Genomic DNA, 17,758 nt, shown 5'->3' with positions numbered 1-17,758 from the left:
TTTAGCCCACAGAAACCAAAATACTTATTTTAATCTAAGAGTAGTGAAAACATAACTAGCAGTCTGGGTTTGAAATGATTTATAAATGCATTTAAAATACAGATGTGGTGGGAAAAGTGGGGGGTTTTCATTCTCATCTATTACAAGTGCTCCTTTCCTGACGTTTCCATAGTATCCTGGCTTAATCTCATTTGTGTTTTAGATGATCTGCAACATGTATTTACTAGCTGATTGCAGAGACTCAATACATGGACATCATATGTGAATGACAGCAGCATTTGGGCTTGCATATGATAGATGAACGGGAAAGAAATGCTTGGAGAGAAGGTGCGGGGCAAACAAATTATAGGGTGGTAGCCTTGAAAGTATAAAGCTCTAAAGTGCACTGGTTAACAATAGTGATTAAAAACCAACAGGAAAATTAGCTCCTCTTAAGTTTTATGCTACCAATATTGCAGAATACTGATTTGAAAATATACAAACTAAAGTGAAATTATAAATGACTATATTGAGGAGACCTGGAGATGTGTCACTTTTTGCCTAGTGGGTCTTACCTTCTTACGCACCTGTTGTTCTTTGGCTGAATGAGCTTTCACATGTTTGCGCAGAGAGCTGGGGTCAGTGTAGCGTTTGGAGCAGCCAGGAATCTGACAGGCATAGGGTTTCTGTAAATGTGAGGAAAGGGAAAAGACTTCATATTCCTCTGCATCTCTACAATCTCATACAGAGAGCTGAAGGACAGCCATTTCTGTTAAGCCTGAGCTATTTCCTCTGTTTGCTGTTTTGAGATTTGCTTTGTCTCCTCCATGTACACAAGCAAGACATGATGCACACAGAATAATCACATTGATCGCTCTGGTTTTGCACTCCAAGCAAGTACCGACAGCACTTGACAAAACTGTACTCTGGCATGTTGGATACTGGGCTGAATTAAATGCTAATGAGATGTAACTGAATGGGTTTTGAGAGCATTATTCTTTTCCTAGCCTTTACACTAGACAAAATGATCCTGAGATCACCTAGTACAATTATAAATATAGAAAATGTGGTTTTGAGTTCTGATTTACATAGTTTTTACAACAACTGTTCCATATGCAGCAGAGCAAAACTTGTGGCATAGCACACATTTGGTTTGCTTCATACCTCATTCCTGTTTTGAATAACAACAGCAGTATTTTCTTTTTGTAACCCCTAACCAAACAACCTCCATCAAACATTAACATTGGAGCAAATCAATACAGAAGGAAAAACCCACTGTTGATTTTGTTGGGAAGATCTTTCCAGCTGATTTTGGCACATGTCAGAGCTTACCACTTTATGTGGCACAGCATGAGCCCTGTCTCCTGGGAAAGCCATCTGAGTCTGGGCACGCAGGTCCAGTCCCCTCTTCTCATAGGAAAATAAAAGCATAAATAAATGAGGATGCTCCAATTTAACTGCTCATTCTGAAGTCCTGATGACTGAAAGCCTCACCAAGTTCTCTTCTTAGCTATGCCTACTCCCAGCAAATGAAACACTATCTGTTACACTACAACCTCCAAATGAATGTGCAATTACCAAGTCGAACAAAGGGACTCTGGCACTTGTTATTAAGTAACCATTGACTTAAGTGAGAGCAAAATAGAGCTGCATGCCAAAGCTCACAAAGTTTTAAAATTAGGCAGGACATTATTTTTTTCTGTTCTCTTGCCTCATCTGTTACTATTACCTTAGCCTTCTCACTTGGACTCTAAGTCCTTTTGGTGTCTTCCCAAAGGTAGGAAAGTGGTTTGTCGTAACCTCAGTCTCACATTCTTTAATCTCCTTGGTTTCAGAAAGAGGATGCACAAAAAGGAAAAACAAAAACAAACCACACCAGTTCTCAGAGAAGTGACTGTGAGGTCCTTTAAACAAGTTGCTCTGCTCCTGGAGGAGTGATGACATGCCCTTTTTACCACAAGGACAGATACATTCCCTTTGTTCTGTTTCTACCTAGGAGAAGGATCTACTTCCAGATGATTTAGTAGAGATTCAATCAAACTAGCATACACCAGTAAATCTCTGAAATTATTTACAGATTCTCCTTTTGGAGAAGATAAATGATGGAGTGACCTACATTGAGAAGCTTTAAAGCCAGTTCCAAATGCACTCAATAAGGAATGAGCAGTCTGTATAAACCCCTTTTCTTTGTAAGTACCTCCAGAGGATAAGTATTGCTGCTCTGTCCAGCCAGCAGGAAATTTCTGAAGGAATAATAGAATCATTCACCAACTCATGACCTTACAGGCTAACACAGCACCTACCCAGAAAGTTACAGGGCAAAGTAGATTTATTGAGAGTGTCTGGAACACAGAGAACTGACACCTGAGGAAAAACTATGGAAAACGTCAACAAATCCCTTTGCAGAAAAACTAGCAGAGTATTTTTCAAACCATTCAAATTCACATCATCCAAATTAGTGATAGAATTGTTCAACTTAGGGAAACTAGATGAAAATCTGACTACCCTTGAAAGGGTTCATGGCTCTTTCTTTTGACATTCCAGGCAGTTATTTTCTCCACGGAGCTAACACAATGTGCAGGCTTTACAGTAGCACCATCCTGCAGCTCTGTTAATTTTCACATTCACATAAGCACACAATACGCTAAGCTAAACCACACAACTTCAATAAAACCAGGTGAGTGGAAGTTAGTTACTGTGGACTACAGGAAGAGTTTTAAATAATCTGTAACAGAATAGCACGGAGGATGTTTTTAGACATTTAAGAAAGTTAGTAGAAAATGATTACTGTACCTTTTTCCTGATTTATGAGCATTTCAGACAATAAAGACAGAGATAAAGGGAGAAGAAAAGAAAATAGAAAGTTAAGAGATTTGTCTTCAGTAATGCACAGATCAACAGATATAAGAATTTTTGCTTATTTTAGTAAATATTTGAATTCTCTTTCAAAACTAAAGAATGGCATTCCATTTGTGACTTTGGCTAATAAAAAATGTATCTATTAGATTCAAGCAGTTAAATTTCAAAACTGTGCACTCAGGTTAATATATCCACTTTCAAGAGAGATGCATTTTAGAACTAATTACAAATTCAAATATCTGAGGTTGACTTTCAAATAAATAAAACATTGTTATTGTAAGTGTGCTTTGGTTTGGAAAATGTGACTGACTCGCTTCTCTTACTTGTTTGTTTTTGCAAGGCATAATGTACATTAGACATTCTTTAATGCTGCACTGTCTGAAATGTGTAACTGCTTAAAAAGTAAATATCAATTAAACTCAAAAGTTCTGCCCCATAAACACTTGGCTAAACATTAAACCATATATTCACTTATTTGAAAAAGACAAAGGAACAACTCTCTCTGTGATTCTTTACAAGCCTTATGCTGAGGACTTAACTGGTCTGCAAAGTTGTCTACTTACTTTTTTTCCCAAAAATATGGTGATTTAATTTTATCAGAACCTAAGACAGTAGACAGGCTTCCATTTTCTCTGCAAGACAAGTGAGAAGCCTTGTAGAGTTGAGCCAGAATCTACCAACTGTACATATGAAAATAATTTGGTTTTTAAGTTAATTCTGATGGTGGGTACTTAACAAATTTCATACATTTACCAGACAGATGTATTTTTATCTTTACAAAACTATGTCAGAACTCAGATGCATTTACCTTCCACTGAGATGTCTGAACTGCTCTCGCATTCCTCCAGAACAGACTTTATTGAAGCAACACAGGACACGAAGAAGACAAGGACACACATTTAGGTCAGCAGCAATGACTCAGCTTTCATTCACACTGTACCTTATTCTACTGCTGCCTCCTCTTACTGGAATGAGAACAATGGGAGAGTTTGCTAAGTAACTTATTTCTGAGTAACCTATTCCTGAGTAATTTACTCCTCAGCATGAGTAAGAGCTGAATTTGCCTTTCTGTAATAAAGATTTTTTCATTTCTCAGAGCACATACAATTCAAAACAAAAGTACAGATCTTTATAGCTGAGTTTTCTGTAACACTCCTCATGAGAAGGAAAAGTCACCCTCCAGTTGCAGAACAGATTGTGTAGAAGGACCATTGGAAAACTCAGTGCAACCCCCAGTATGAAAATGTGCTTACGGTATCCAGGTGTGTTCGCTGATGCTTCGCCCGGTCGCTGGAGTTGCTGAAAGCTTTCTGGCAGCCAGGATGCTGACAGAGGTATGGCTTCTCCCCAGTATGACTCCGGAGGTGAATCTTAAGGTTCTCGAGCCTAGAAAATGCCTTGTTGCACCCTTCAAACTGAAAAAGTCGTAAAAAAATCATTGTAAAGTACTATTAAATAAACCATGTGCAGCCACAATGAGAACAGTGTAAGATCTAAATTGGACATGCAATAAATCAACCAACATTCAAACATCTGTTGAAATTTATGGATGAAACACAACATTTTGCGCTGTTCATTTCATCTGTCACTAAAGACATGGTGTGTAGCTCTATAATAATACAAGGGTAATAAATATCTCACATGTTCTGTCTGAAGTACTGAATGTTTAAGGACTGTGTCAGAACAGTAAAATTTAAAGAAAGAACAAGTGTTCTGATGAGTTCTCTTAGATGTTAATTGGCACAGGAACCACTGTGGGCAATAACAATTAGCTGCTACAGACAGAGAGAAAGAGAAGCTATTTGTGGCATGGAAGAACCTGGTTTCAGATGTCTGAAATACTATACACTAGAGCAGAGGAGCATGGACTATTATGAGAAGACCTGATCCATTTGAAGATCAATCCAAAGAAACTCTGCTGTTATTCTGCACCCTTTTCTTTACTAGCCGTATCATTCAGATCTGTTCTTAGCATTTATACAACCAGTAACCTGAGCAATTCTGACTTCTTAAGCACTCTTTTCATTAGATAACTTAGTCATAAAACACTGCATAGCATTCATAACAAAACTCACTGTTTCAAGTCAAATCTGAATAAATAAATAATTAAAATTTCCAGCTACTAGGCCATGAGAAGGGTGTTTTTGCATTGCTCAGTGCTAAGTTTGAGTGTTACAGACAACAGGTAACTGCAGTGGAGGCTCCGTCTCTGCGATGTGCTCTGGGAACTCACTCAGGTGAGCACAAATACATGCATATGCACATTCATGCATCAACAGACCCATATAATGCACTCAGATACTTAATGAATGTGTACACGCACTTATACAAACACATACTCACATGCGATGATATGCATATACTTTGTCCACTCTGCATTGCAGCTTCATGGCACTGCAGATCTAGTATCTCTATACAGTTAGAGCCCTGGCTCCTCTAAGATTCAAGATCTCAAAGAATGTATTTGAGAAACACAGCCCAATTCACCTTCATACCATGTGTATCTTAAAGCCACTGTTTCTGGAAGCCAGATTTTTTTTTGTACAATTCCTGCTCATAAAAACAGTGAAATCTTGATCCTCACAAAATTAGTGCTTTACCACTTTCTTCTGCTGAGTCAAGATTTTATTCAGCAGCTTTCCATGCACTACCTGCGGCTCCTCAGATGGCATCATGGAAATTAGAGTCTTGCCAATACCTGTCACATTACGCAGATACCTCTCATATACGTTGGTGTGTACAAACTTCTCACTCAGCAGTTGCATCCAACGTTGCAGGCAGAGGGATGCAAAGGGAGAGCAGATGCAGAGTCTGGATGCTGCTGTAAACTGGAGGCACCTGATCTCCTGGTGCCTTAACAAAGCCAATTTAAACTACTCATGGACAAAAGGTCCATCACATCATGCTCAGACCAGTGAACAAGTGATCTGGACTCTCAAGCTGTCACTCCATTTCATTTGCTGTGTTGTGTCTTTGCATGCAGATCAGCTCTGCACACAAATCAAGCCCATTAGTGCGCTCACAGACACCCACACAGAGGTTTCCTGGCAGACTGCAAATTTATGCCTTTCCCCACCACTCATACATGAAAGGATCACTACAGCTTTTACTGCCCTAAATATTTCACTGCCCTGGACAGATATTTAATCTGTCTGAATGGCATATTTGGGTCTATGTGTGCAGATCACGATCTGATCTGTATATATTTCCACCTTTCCCCACCACAACTATCAGGATAGCTCCATAGAGTCACCTGGAGAGATGCAGTCTATATCTTCAGAAATTTGGCCACAACTCCACCCTGAACAATTGAGGTGATATAGGGAGGCAGGGGAATTTTGGAAGTGACCAAGCCACCAAGGATTAAAAGGAAACAAACTTTCTTCTTAATCATCACTAGAAATCTGATAAGGATTCAGAACAAAGCAGTCTGAAATGTGCAAATATGCTGAAGTCTATGAAAAATAAAGCATCAAAAACCCAGCCCAGAAGGACCCTATATCACAATGTTCCTTGTTAATGTGGCCTTGGGACACTGTATTTGCTGTTGGCACCACGATCACTACAGCGACTCTGCACAACCTGATCCCTTTTGTCTCCATGGTGTACCAGACCTGGAAGATCTGTTAGGTCACTGAAATAATTTCACAGCTATTCAGTCACAAATGCAGGATCTTGACCCCCAGAATGTTTTTCTAACGGATTACCAGTCTTCAGCTCCATATCTATGGCCTAATGCAAATTAGGAAAGTATGCAGAATAATCCAAACTAATTAAAGGTCCAGATCCTTTCTCATTAATGTCAGTAGCAAAAATTCCAATGGCAAATATCCTAAAACATGTAAACACAAACTTAATTTAAAACATATGAAAACACATATGTTTAAGAATTTGCTGGATGCTGGATCAGGACTTCAGAAAGAGATGGAACAGGCCCTACCATGAATGCTCAGAGCTACAATGTGAACAGCAATACTCAAATAGGGGTTTAGTATACTTTTACTGTGGTCCACATCCTTTTTTTGGTACTAACACATTATCCACAAGTCTAATGCCTTCAGCAGCTTCATGTTCCTTCACCATCACATATGCCTGGACTTTAAGGACTTTCCTAATTTACATTATTACTCCCTAATATGTATTATTTATGTTATCCAGCTTAATAGAGCTGGATAACAGAGAGTGGGAGCATCACAATGCTGTGATAAATCCAGTCTAATTGCATTAGGTGGAAGAACAGACCAGCAAAGAGAATGCTCTGACTCCAGCACTCACATTTTCAAGGAGGCAGGGTTGCTATAGGGAAGGTTGGCTAAATAGGGAGAAAATCAATGGAAAAGGAGTGGGGGTGAAACCTTTGCTGGCAAGTGATTAGAAGAGGGGAAGGTGATGTACAAAGGTGAATGAAGGTGAAAGGTCTGAGGCAGAAGGAGGAAAGGAGCTGAAGCAAAGAGGTGAGAAGCATGGGGCTGAGAGAACCCACTCAGAGCTGCAGAACCGTCTCTACTTTGAAGGACTCCAGGAAAACCCATTTCAACTCTGCTATTTCTTACTGGGTCTGCTCACTGCGTCCCTTGCAGTTTTCTCCTACAAATCCACATGTGGATACAGCACTGCTGAGAACCAGCTCCCTCAAAGTGGAAGTGTCTCACCTGGACAGTTGTACAAGGACAAGATAACTTCAACTGGGTTGCTGAGGAAACTGTGTTAGGATGACTTTGTAAGGTAATTCTTGGACTTCATTGCTACTCACCAACACTTTTAACCCTTCCATCTACCCTTGGTACGTGGAGTGTACTTATATTTGTATATACATACACCAAATAAAACTGCTCCTGGATAAATGGGGTGCTCATTCTCTCTTTTCAAATAACCTCCAGGAAGATCCATCAATCCCAGAAGTGTATCAGCTTCAACTACAAAGAACAAATGTTCAATTTCCAAAGGGCCTTAGGATTGTAACATCAACTGAGAAGGCCACTTACAGTATCTCCCAGACATCTGGCCCCAATCTGTCACTGCTTAATCCTACAATCTTAAACATTTTGTTGATGTCTGAAGCCTGGGATAACTGTAAGAAATGCTGCATGATCCTCAAAGTCTGTAAATGTCAACAGAGCTCTTAAACAAGTTCATCAATAAAAATAATAATTATAATGCAATTACTACTTTTGTCTTTCGTGTGAGATTGTTAATATGCACTTCAGACCCTGCTATGCTACACACATCTGAGCACAGACACAAAACAATGCCACATGATTAAGTAAATAGCATGATGCAATTATTGCATTTTATAACTAACTGCTGCTTTTAGAATAGGGCTTCTGCCAGGAAAAAATACGTTGCAGAAATTTACAGGACTAAATTAGTTCACTATCATATGGAAATACACTAAAATCTCACTGGAATGTAACTGCTTGCAATATCATGCATTTCAAAAGCATATTTTATGAAAACACTAAATTATCTCACAGTGATCTAAACACATCACAATTTTCCTAACAAAACAATTTAATCTAATAACTGTAATTGCTTAAAATGTTTTTTTTCTTTGCTTCCACATCATACTTTGGATGCACCTGAGAATGTTGCCATGCAGAAATAACAGCATATTCCAAAGAGGTTTTATATTATCAAATGTTTACCATTTTCATAAGCGTATTTAATCACAGTCATGTCTAGGATATCTGTCAGTGGTACAGATCAGAAGAAATAAACTATAAACTAAACAGCTCAGACCATAAGGTGAAGTAATAACCAACATTTTCTTAGGAAATGAGTTATGACTGCAAAAGAGAAGCCTTCACAGTTGCAGTGCTAAATAGGTCCAGTGTGCCATTAGAGAAAGCTCATTAATATACACCTCTGCTCTCTGCTGCAAGATCAGTTAAACAAGCTGCCTTTTATTTATAGACCTAAAAGGGAAAGAGCAGGTCATATTGGCTGCTGACATCTCAGACAGCCTGCAGATGGAAAACACAAAACATTTCATTCCAAAGCATTTAATACTATCAATAGGAAATCTTATGTCTGGTCAAAACATCTACAAGCCTTATGAACATTGTGAAATGTTCTTTCTTCCCAACCGATTACAAAATTGCAAGAATTTTATTGGAAAACATGTTATGAGAAAAAGGATCCTGTGAGGATATGTATCGCTTCTGGAGGGGAGGAAATAGTCACACCACTCTTTAAATAGCATCAATGTTTTATAACACAGTGAGTCTAATGTTGGGGACAGGGCAGGAGGCACACAAGACTCCAGACTGTTCTGAATGTCAGTAACTTAAGCACATGAGTCGTTTCACACAATACAAGAATCAAAATATCTCATTTGGTGCCTTGCTTTTCCTAGCTAACTTCCGACTGTATTCATTTTTAATTCACTATTGTAGCTACAATGTAAAGCCCTGATCCTGCAAATACTTGAGCATGAGTAACATGACTCATGCAAGGAGTTTTATTAAACCAAACAGAACTATTTGTGTACATAAAAAGCAACCCCTAGGACTGAGCTCTCAACTTCTTACAGAATCTCAGTTCATATAGCCAGATTTAAATGCACAGATTTAAATTGTTAGAAGCTGTTTTTTTCCCTTTGTGGTAACAAAATAATGGAAGATACCTGTAATAGAAAAAGGACTTGCCTATTCCTATGGGGTGGTTTTTTTTTTGAAGTCTGAACAATTTTTGTTTGCAAAGTGACACTTTTACATGATACTGCATTTGAGTCCTGGGAAAAATTGCTTGTACTTGTTTTATTATTTGTATTACAAAAATGCATTTGGAGTTTTGGCCAGACTATTGTAGGTGTGTAGGAGACGAAAAGGTAAAAAGGTTCAGAATGGGAAAAAGAAAAAATGTAGAAAAGTAAGGCACAGTATAAATGCAAAACATAATTCACATTATTGGGTTTTAGGGTAATTACAGCCAAGCATTTGACATCAACATATTGTACACCAGCAGTTCATTCTTCTTTATGCTGTTAAACAGGTTGCATACTTCCTAATTAACATGAAAATGGGAAATACTGATACACTGAAAATCCTGGAGGAGGTCTTTGATCAGCATATGTCACTGAATTAAATAAGACTTTAAGCTGTCTCTTTTCTTTCAACTTTATGAATTTTATAAGCCCTTAAGTCTGCATTCCCACCCTCCTCTGTGGCAGTACCAGGAGGTCTGGGTGTGCATGAATGGAGACCTGGCCCATGCAAGGCGGAACAACAGACTCATTTAAGTCATGAGGCTTTCAACAGCAACCAGGTCTGATTTTGCATGCGAGGCGATTTCCACAGACTTCTCTGACTGCAAAGTCCAACCACCTGCCTGCCAGCATCCCCCAAGATGATTCCTCTGCTCTCACTGTACTGTCTGAAAATGAACAGCCTTGCCGTTTGAGCCGCTCAAGTACCTCGGGAATGGCAGTTTTGCCCAGCACGAGGTCGGCTACACAGAGAGCTCAGTGGGATACATCCTGCTCCATAGGTTCCTGTCTCTTTCCCCTGACTACAGAGGCTTCTAGGTTTTGTTTTTTAAAGATAGTTTTACCTGTGTGCCTGACTGTATCTGGCATTAAATGTGAGTTTTGCCAGTCATGTCCCAAGGTCTGCTGTCACATCGAGTGCAGAAGAGCAGCTCAGCAGGACCAGCACTGAATCTTAGCCTGTCTCTAAGTAGCTCTGGCATGTTTTGGCTCTTAAAAGTCTTGCTCATGTAATTGTAAATTATCATCTGTCAAGAAAGGGGTGAATGTTGTTCAAAGCACTGAAATATTCACAGATTTCTTTCTTCTAGTACTAGTAGATCAGGCACTTCAGTGAGCATTTCAGTGAGCAGAGTTTTCCATACATTTTCCAAAACCCAGAATATCTGAGAAACTATTGGAGCATCCTAACATTTTCACAAGACCCTGTTGATACTCTTAAAATTCTTTTTAGTAAAACTTCTTTAATCAAGCAGAAAGATAAACATTTGTCAAAATGGGGATACTTGCATTTATTTGCTGCAACATATGAGAATGAACCAGGAAAGTTGGGGATATCTTATTATCAGCAGCATGACAGCCACAAATTTTGCCATAAGGTTTTGCTAAGTATGTCATTTGGAAACCAAACAATTTTCTGAAACCTCATTACAGTTGGACTGAATGCACTATTATGGCTTGCAGGCAAAAATAACATTGCATGGAGCAACACTTTAAAAAACAAAATGCAAAATTCATATGATGATGTAATAAGCAAATAAGACACCCCTCCCAAAATCTACGTTGTTGCCTTTATTATCTCTTCTGTAATTGGGAAGCTATTATTTATTTGAGATTATTTGAATAGCTTGCAAATTATTTGACATTAAGGAACAACACACACAATCAAAGATTTGCTGCTCCAATATCTGAAGCCAGATCTGCTTGTTCTGGGGACAAAATTTAGCTTGAGCAAACTCAACTAAAAACCCTTTCCAGCTGTTCCAGCAAAGAACCACAAATAAAATTAAAATGCTTCCCTCCACTTCTTTTAGAATTTTAACACAATTATAGTTTACTATACGTACTTCGAAAGCTTGTTCCTCTGGATCAGTAAGTCATTATCTTACCTCACTTTCCAAGGAAACATTTCAATTCCAGTTTGCATCTAACACATCACCTATTTACAGCTATTTCAGCTGAAACTTTACAGACATTCTGTCCTACACTTTTGACTACGTCTTTGTATTCTGGTCGACATTTTAGTCCCATCTTTAAATAACAGACTGTGCTTTTGGTCTGGGAGGCCAGTTACACTGCAAAGAGTTCTGTACAGAGTGCATTTCACTGACGTGCAAGATGGAACAGGCGCTTGTAGTTTACTTACAGGTACAGGAGTTTACAATTTTGGAGTGAAGAGTTAATTTGCTTAAGATAATGAATGCAACTTCAGGACAAAGGGAGAGTCTGTTATGATTTATTTGGACTAACCAGTTGGGGGGTGGGGAGGAAACAACAAAAAACAAACAACAAAAAAGCCAAAACAGAAGACAACAGCAAGAAGGAAAAGAAAGTCATTGCAAAAAGAAAAAAGCCCAAAGCTTATGGCTGATTAGCGTAGTGTAGCATCTTAAAAGGCCAAAATACCACATGTGTGGCATGTTACAAAAGAAGATTAAAATAAAGGAAAAAATATCCAGAGAACCATGAAGTCTCGAAACATCTGGAGTTTTATAGTAACAAGGAGGAAAAAAATCAAAAACATAATTGAAAAAAGTCCGCTGCAATACATTATTGTACAATGAAGCTTAATGGAATTGAAAGGGGAAGAGATGAAAAGGCAAAATAAGGAGGGGAAGGGAATAAATAAAAGAAACAAGAAAAGGCATTTATATTTTAAAGATGTCACTGAGGGTTTTTATCCCAGTTATTAAAAATTACACACCCTGCTTCTGTAAGCTATTCCTGTAATGTGTTGAGCGCTCTCTTTCAGCATAGGACATTCATGCATGCTGGGGAATTCATCAACCCTTTTGTACCCGATGTAGGGACACTTTTCACTCCCGATGCTTTGAAAGAGATCTGCAAAGAGAATGGCAGAGAAACTGCCTGTCCTGGTTTACATTCTGAATCCAATGGGAGATTGGAATAGAGGCAGGACAAACATGTAAATTAAAAATGTTTGCTAAAAACAATGCACACATTCAGGAATTAAGCAAACAATCCTAAGCTGTTGTATTGGCATCAGACACTAGAATAAACTGTAATTGAAATACTCTGAATGTATTCACTAACACACATTTATACGGAATAGTGAAATGAAAAACTTCCCTCTTTTTTCATATTTTCTCTTTTTTTTAATGAACCAGTAATCTGTACACGGTCCGGTCTGCCTTTGGAACATGCCAACAGTGTCTATGAACAGGAAGGACCCCAGTGCTCTGTCTGTCCTCAGTCACAGGAAGATTTGAGACAAGCGTGTGCCAAAGCCTGTCTGTAACAAATACAGTGTCATCTGGTAACAGTGAGTGTCCATCCTAACTCCCCACTCATCCCCCAGACTACTAGGGATTTTTTTAATCCTGGGAAATACAGCTCTTATCTTTGTCAATATGTTTTACAGTCATAGCTTGTCATATGTCATCACAGCTGACAAAGTGACTCCTGTCCTTGGCAGATCAAACAGAGGAGGATCCTGTGGGTGAAAACTGATCTACAGTTGGAAATCGCTGGCTACAGCTAACTAAACTAGACAACCACAACCAAATTCTTTCTTAGAAAAGATGAAAACTAGCAGCAAGGTAACTCTTCACCCACCTATGTGGGGGTTTTTGTTGCAAATATAACTTTTTGTATGTAGTTCAACACAGATCATTAGTTTTCCTCACAAAATCTGTTTCACAAAATGGATAGCTTTACTGCTGGGTTTTTCTCCCATTTTAGATAGGGTGGATTTTTTATCTCAAAAGGTACTGCCCTTCTCACACTCTACCTGTATTCATTTTCACACGTATGTAATGGAGCTTCTATCTCAAGTTGTTGTTTCTAAAGATCAGCTAAAAAGAATAAAGTCTCCCTGCAAATTGACAAGCCGCAGGAAATTTTCAACACTGGACTAATCTTTGCACAAAGTGGTAAGAAAGACATACAAATTTCTCCAAGGTTCTTCTTGGCAAGGGAGCAGACAACTTGGTGGGATTATCCATGCTCAGATAGGCCCTTGCTCTTTTCTGTATCATGCTGGGCCGATTTGATTGTCCATAAATAAAGACTGGAGTTCAACCTGTAATTCAAGGAAGGCAAGGGATCTGCTAAGACGTATGTGATTATGCCCAACACCTCCTTGCAAGTGTAGAGTTGAGATCTGGCAAGACTCCTACAACAGCTGCTGGTGAACCACCAGGGAAAGAGAAATTGTGGAATGTGGTGGGAGCTTTTTCTCATTTCAGGGTTGGTTACTTTATTCTGCTTTCCCTCGTGCCCTGGTTGTGGAGCAGAACCTCAGGAGACATGGCTCCCTCCTTCAACACTGACCCACTCCAGTCACACTACAACAGAATCCCACAGGGTAACTTCACACTGGGCGAGCTAGAGGGTAACAACATGGAGAAGAATAATTTATTTTTGAGAGAAACGGCTTTCTTTCCTACAACTGAGGAACTTCTCCTCAACTTACCCAAAGCTGTCAATTCTAGTCTTGCAGTGTTTTCATTTCATCTTGCTTGGCCATGTTCATTGTGCGAAGGAAAATCTGAGAGATGTATTCCTAGGAAAGTGGTTTCAAGACCTCACCTGTTTTAATGGAAGTCAGGTTTCTGTCTTTGCCAAAATCAAATCAGTGCCTATGCTTGGTCAGGCACTGTGTTGTTGGAAGAGCCACGTTTTTGGAAACACAGTTCTGTTCTTGAACTTTGGACTTTGAGCCACAGCCATAGTCCATACCTAAGCTCCTCTCTGTAAATCCAAGACCATGTCATGCCTTCTGTTTGAGGCTGAGCTCACTCCTTACACCTGACATTTCCATGTGCTAAGTGCATGTGATTTGATACTTACAGTGGCTGATGCACACCAACCTGTGAAGTTATTTGATTGGATACTGTGCCTAAGCCCCTAAAGGGGCTTTGCTAACAAACAGCCCAAAGTCCATTGTTACTTCTAACTCATGGTGACTTACTACACCCTAGCACATGGAACTAGTGTGGGTAGTTACAGTCTTCACCAAACCCTGCTCCAGTTTTATGTAGTGGAGTTGCCTTCTAAAGCCTATTGTGAAGATGAGCTCTCTCCTGAAGAGCTGACGGCGTGGCAGCAGTGCCAGGTCCCTTCATTCTCTAGAGACTGTGGGATCCTTTGGATAAAAGGCAGTATAGCAATGTTCTTTTCTGAATAGCACTTAGTGTTTTCCCACAGTCTTATTGTTTACAGGGAGTTTAGCAAGTCACTTCACTAATTTAAAATAGATTGTATCCCACATGGGTGGATAACAATAACACATATTGGTGAATCATATGGCTTTCAAATGACATGTATGAAAAAGAAGTGCTACACATATTGTCTGAAATTTTATTGTGTGAAACCACAGCACTTAGCTCCCTACCAGCTGTGTCAACAATTCAGCGTAATAAACTAATACAACTGTAGAATAACAGCAAGGTTAGTTCTGAAAAATGAAAAGCCATGATTAAAAAAAAAAAAAAAAGGCAACAAGAAAATGTAAATGAATGCAGATGAACACCATTTCAGGTGGGAATAACCAGCCTTGCAAATGATGCGACCTCACAATATTTAGATTCCATGGTTACAGGCTGCCATTTAAAAGACTAAGAGGAAAAGAGGTATATGGATGAAATTATTTTTTAAAAGGGAAGAAGAGCAGGTTTCGATATCTGAGGCAACTGGTGTGTTACAATTAGACTGTACAGCTACCACAGAAGCATCCTGTCTTACTACTAACTATATATGCAGGGTCAGCTTTAAAATGAAAGATGAATAAGAATATTTCCTGGACTTTGCTTCCTAGGTTCAGATCAGCTTCATATCCATGCTGACTCGTTCATATGAGCTGCTTCACACACATGACGTAGCTCCCGAGGAGGATGCTGCCAAAGGACATTCCTGACATACTTGACCAATAGCAGCCCATGCACAGGAATGGCTGAATGAGCCAGGCTCAAATAACAAAGGTCTCACATTGAGCTGTCTCACATGATTTTTAATATGCTGCTAAATAAATAAATAACTGAATAAAAGATATTTTCTAAGATAATATTTTGAGGGAAAACTGGAAATAGAACTCAACAGAAAAAGGTTTTAAATTGAAATGTTGAACTGTAGCCCAGAAATGACAAGAAAATTAAGTCTCTTTTTTTCCTGAACCCCAACAAAAAAGTCTTAAACACTCTTGGCACACCACAGTTTTGAAAGAAATGAAATTATGTTATTGTCATGCATGATTATCCAACATTTAGAAGGTACCTGCAAGGTTTTCCTGAGAGCTATACCTCCATCCCATAACCTAGCAAGAAACCACAATCACTTCTATACCTTTGGACTTTGAAATGAAAGTGACTCAAAATCAAATATAAGCAGCTTTCAACATGTGCATTCAATCTTCCTAGGTTAAGAAACACCCTGTGGCCACCACACTAAAGAACTGAAAACGTAAATTGAAGAAATTATATCCATATGATTAAGTAAGATTCTTAAAGAGAAACATGTTTTTAAGTACTTCATTGAGAATAAAATGAAACGCAGTAAAATAGAAGCTATTTGGAATAAATCACTGATGCACATGCTTTCTATGCAAAATGGCAGCATTGAGCTCTCAGTGAACATCTGGATCAAATTAGCATTATGTTGAGAATAATATAAAATTAAAACATTTAGTTTCAGCTTCTAAAATTAAATATAAAATCAGAGACCAATGTTATGTTGGACAGCTCGCCTTATGACTCTGATAGCAAGAGTTTATTTTGGTTTTAAAGCTGTTCATGCCTCCAGTCACTGTTCTTGGAGCCCTGACTCCCAGGTATTTATCTATGCAAACTGCACCAGGTAGAACAGTTGTATCACGAAATCTGCTGCCGAGTCCTGCGTTGGAGGTTTGGATGAAGAGTCCAAAGCCAAGCAAGGGTCAAAGCAGCTTGGGTAAAACAAGAGGAAATGACCCAAAACGATAGGGAGAACTTGGACCACACCCAAGCCAAACCTGCCAGGGCCTGAATTTATTTCATTTTTACATTTGCATGCTGACTCTGCACTTTCTGGCTCTGGAGGGTATCCAGGGTTGACGTATTGAAGGTATGGATGACTTCAAGCCCTTGTGGGGCTCCTCTTAAAATATGCCAAGTTCCTTCTGGCTGCTGCTGCTGAAGCTACAAAATTCACAGGAGGTCTGATATGGCCAACCAAGTAGCTCTCCCAGTTCCTACTGAGCTGAGGGACAGAAGGGAAGACGCTGCTTCTGGTGCGACCTGTCCTATTCGTTTCAGGGACACAGGCTATGCAGGAGGGCATTGCACAGTTCCCTGTTTCCAAACCCAAAGAAAGCTTCTGTCCTCATTCCTGCCTCTTCAGAGTGCAAACTCCAGGCACTTAAGACAATCAAGCATTTGTACTGCTCTTCCTCTCACTTCCTAGAGACATTAACCAGAATAAAGGACGTGTATGGGCTGTAGCTCACTGTAGTCACCCTCCTCCACAACTGAGTCCTCTGTGTCACTAAAGGGGAAAGGCAGCTGTCTTCAGCCTTGGGCTTGCCACAACTGGATGCCTGGTGCATCCACTTTTGTCCCAAAGCAGGAAAAAAAAGAGTGCTTCTACTTCTGCAGGGCACCAGGCTCGGCATTTGACAAGACCACAAATGTCAGGGGAGAACTAACTTTACTCCTGGATCATCATCTCCTCTCCAGAGTTTAGACCTTCGTAGTTTCTGACTGTACTGAAATGCCTAATGAGCAGGGACTGTGCAACATCAAGGGCTTCATGAGATGCTTTCGGAGCATCCTGAACTCAGCAGGCACCGGTGTGAAGCCCCTGAGCAAGGAGTGGGGCTCTGCACAATCAGGCCTTCCAGCAGAAGATCAACAACCATAAGACTGGAGAATGCTAGACACATAAACATCTTCAGTTAGTTTGCTAATTCACCTTTATGCTTTCAAATATTCTTCTGGTATTTGAAAAAGGTAACATCAAACAAGCATCTAGCATTCACTTCACACAGCACAAAACCAAGCTCTTTATAGCATGCTTTATCTCCTTTTTGATATATTTGGGAACACGCCAACCTTGCCACCTGTTCCTGGGCTTCCTTTAAGGTAGCCCCGTCTTTCAACATGAAACCTAAATTGGATGTGCACAGACTTGCTCCTGCACTTTGCAATGTAAACACCTGCACATATGTTTTAAATAGTCTCACACCTCTATATGTAAAATTTCAGACACCTGTGAATTGGC

The 17,758-nt window shown here is 39.4% G+C and overlaps 1 protein-coding gene across 1 annotated transcript in view; it reads right to left on the bottom strand.

Annotated features, from left to right (window-relative positions):
- GLIS1 (GLIS family zinc finger 1) overlaps positions 1-17,758 on the bottom strand; it is a 196,485-nt gene that overhangs the window by 35,842 nt on the left and 142,885 nt on the right. The window contains exons 5-6 of the mRNA XM_082053857.1: positions 4,092-4,253; positions 555-665 (exon numbers count right to left, since the gene is read on the bottom strand). Of these exons, the coding sequence (XP_081909983.1) occupies positions 555-665; positions 4,092-4,253 (273 nt within the window). The remainder of the gene's footprint in view (positions 1-554; positions 666-4,091; positions 4,254-17,758) is intronic.

Source organism: Streptopelia decaocto (assembly GCF_964273445.1).
Source record: "Streptopelia decaocto genome assembly, chromosome: 5".
Classification (NCBI taxonomy): domain Eukaryota; kingdom Metazoa; phylum Chordata; class Aves; order Columbiformes; family Columbidae; genus Streptopelia; species Streptopelia decaocto.
Note: the sequence above shows the minus strand (reverse complement) of the source record. Positions and strands in the feature narration are given on the sequence as shown.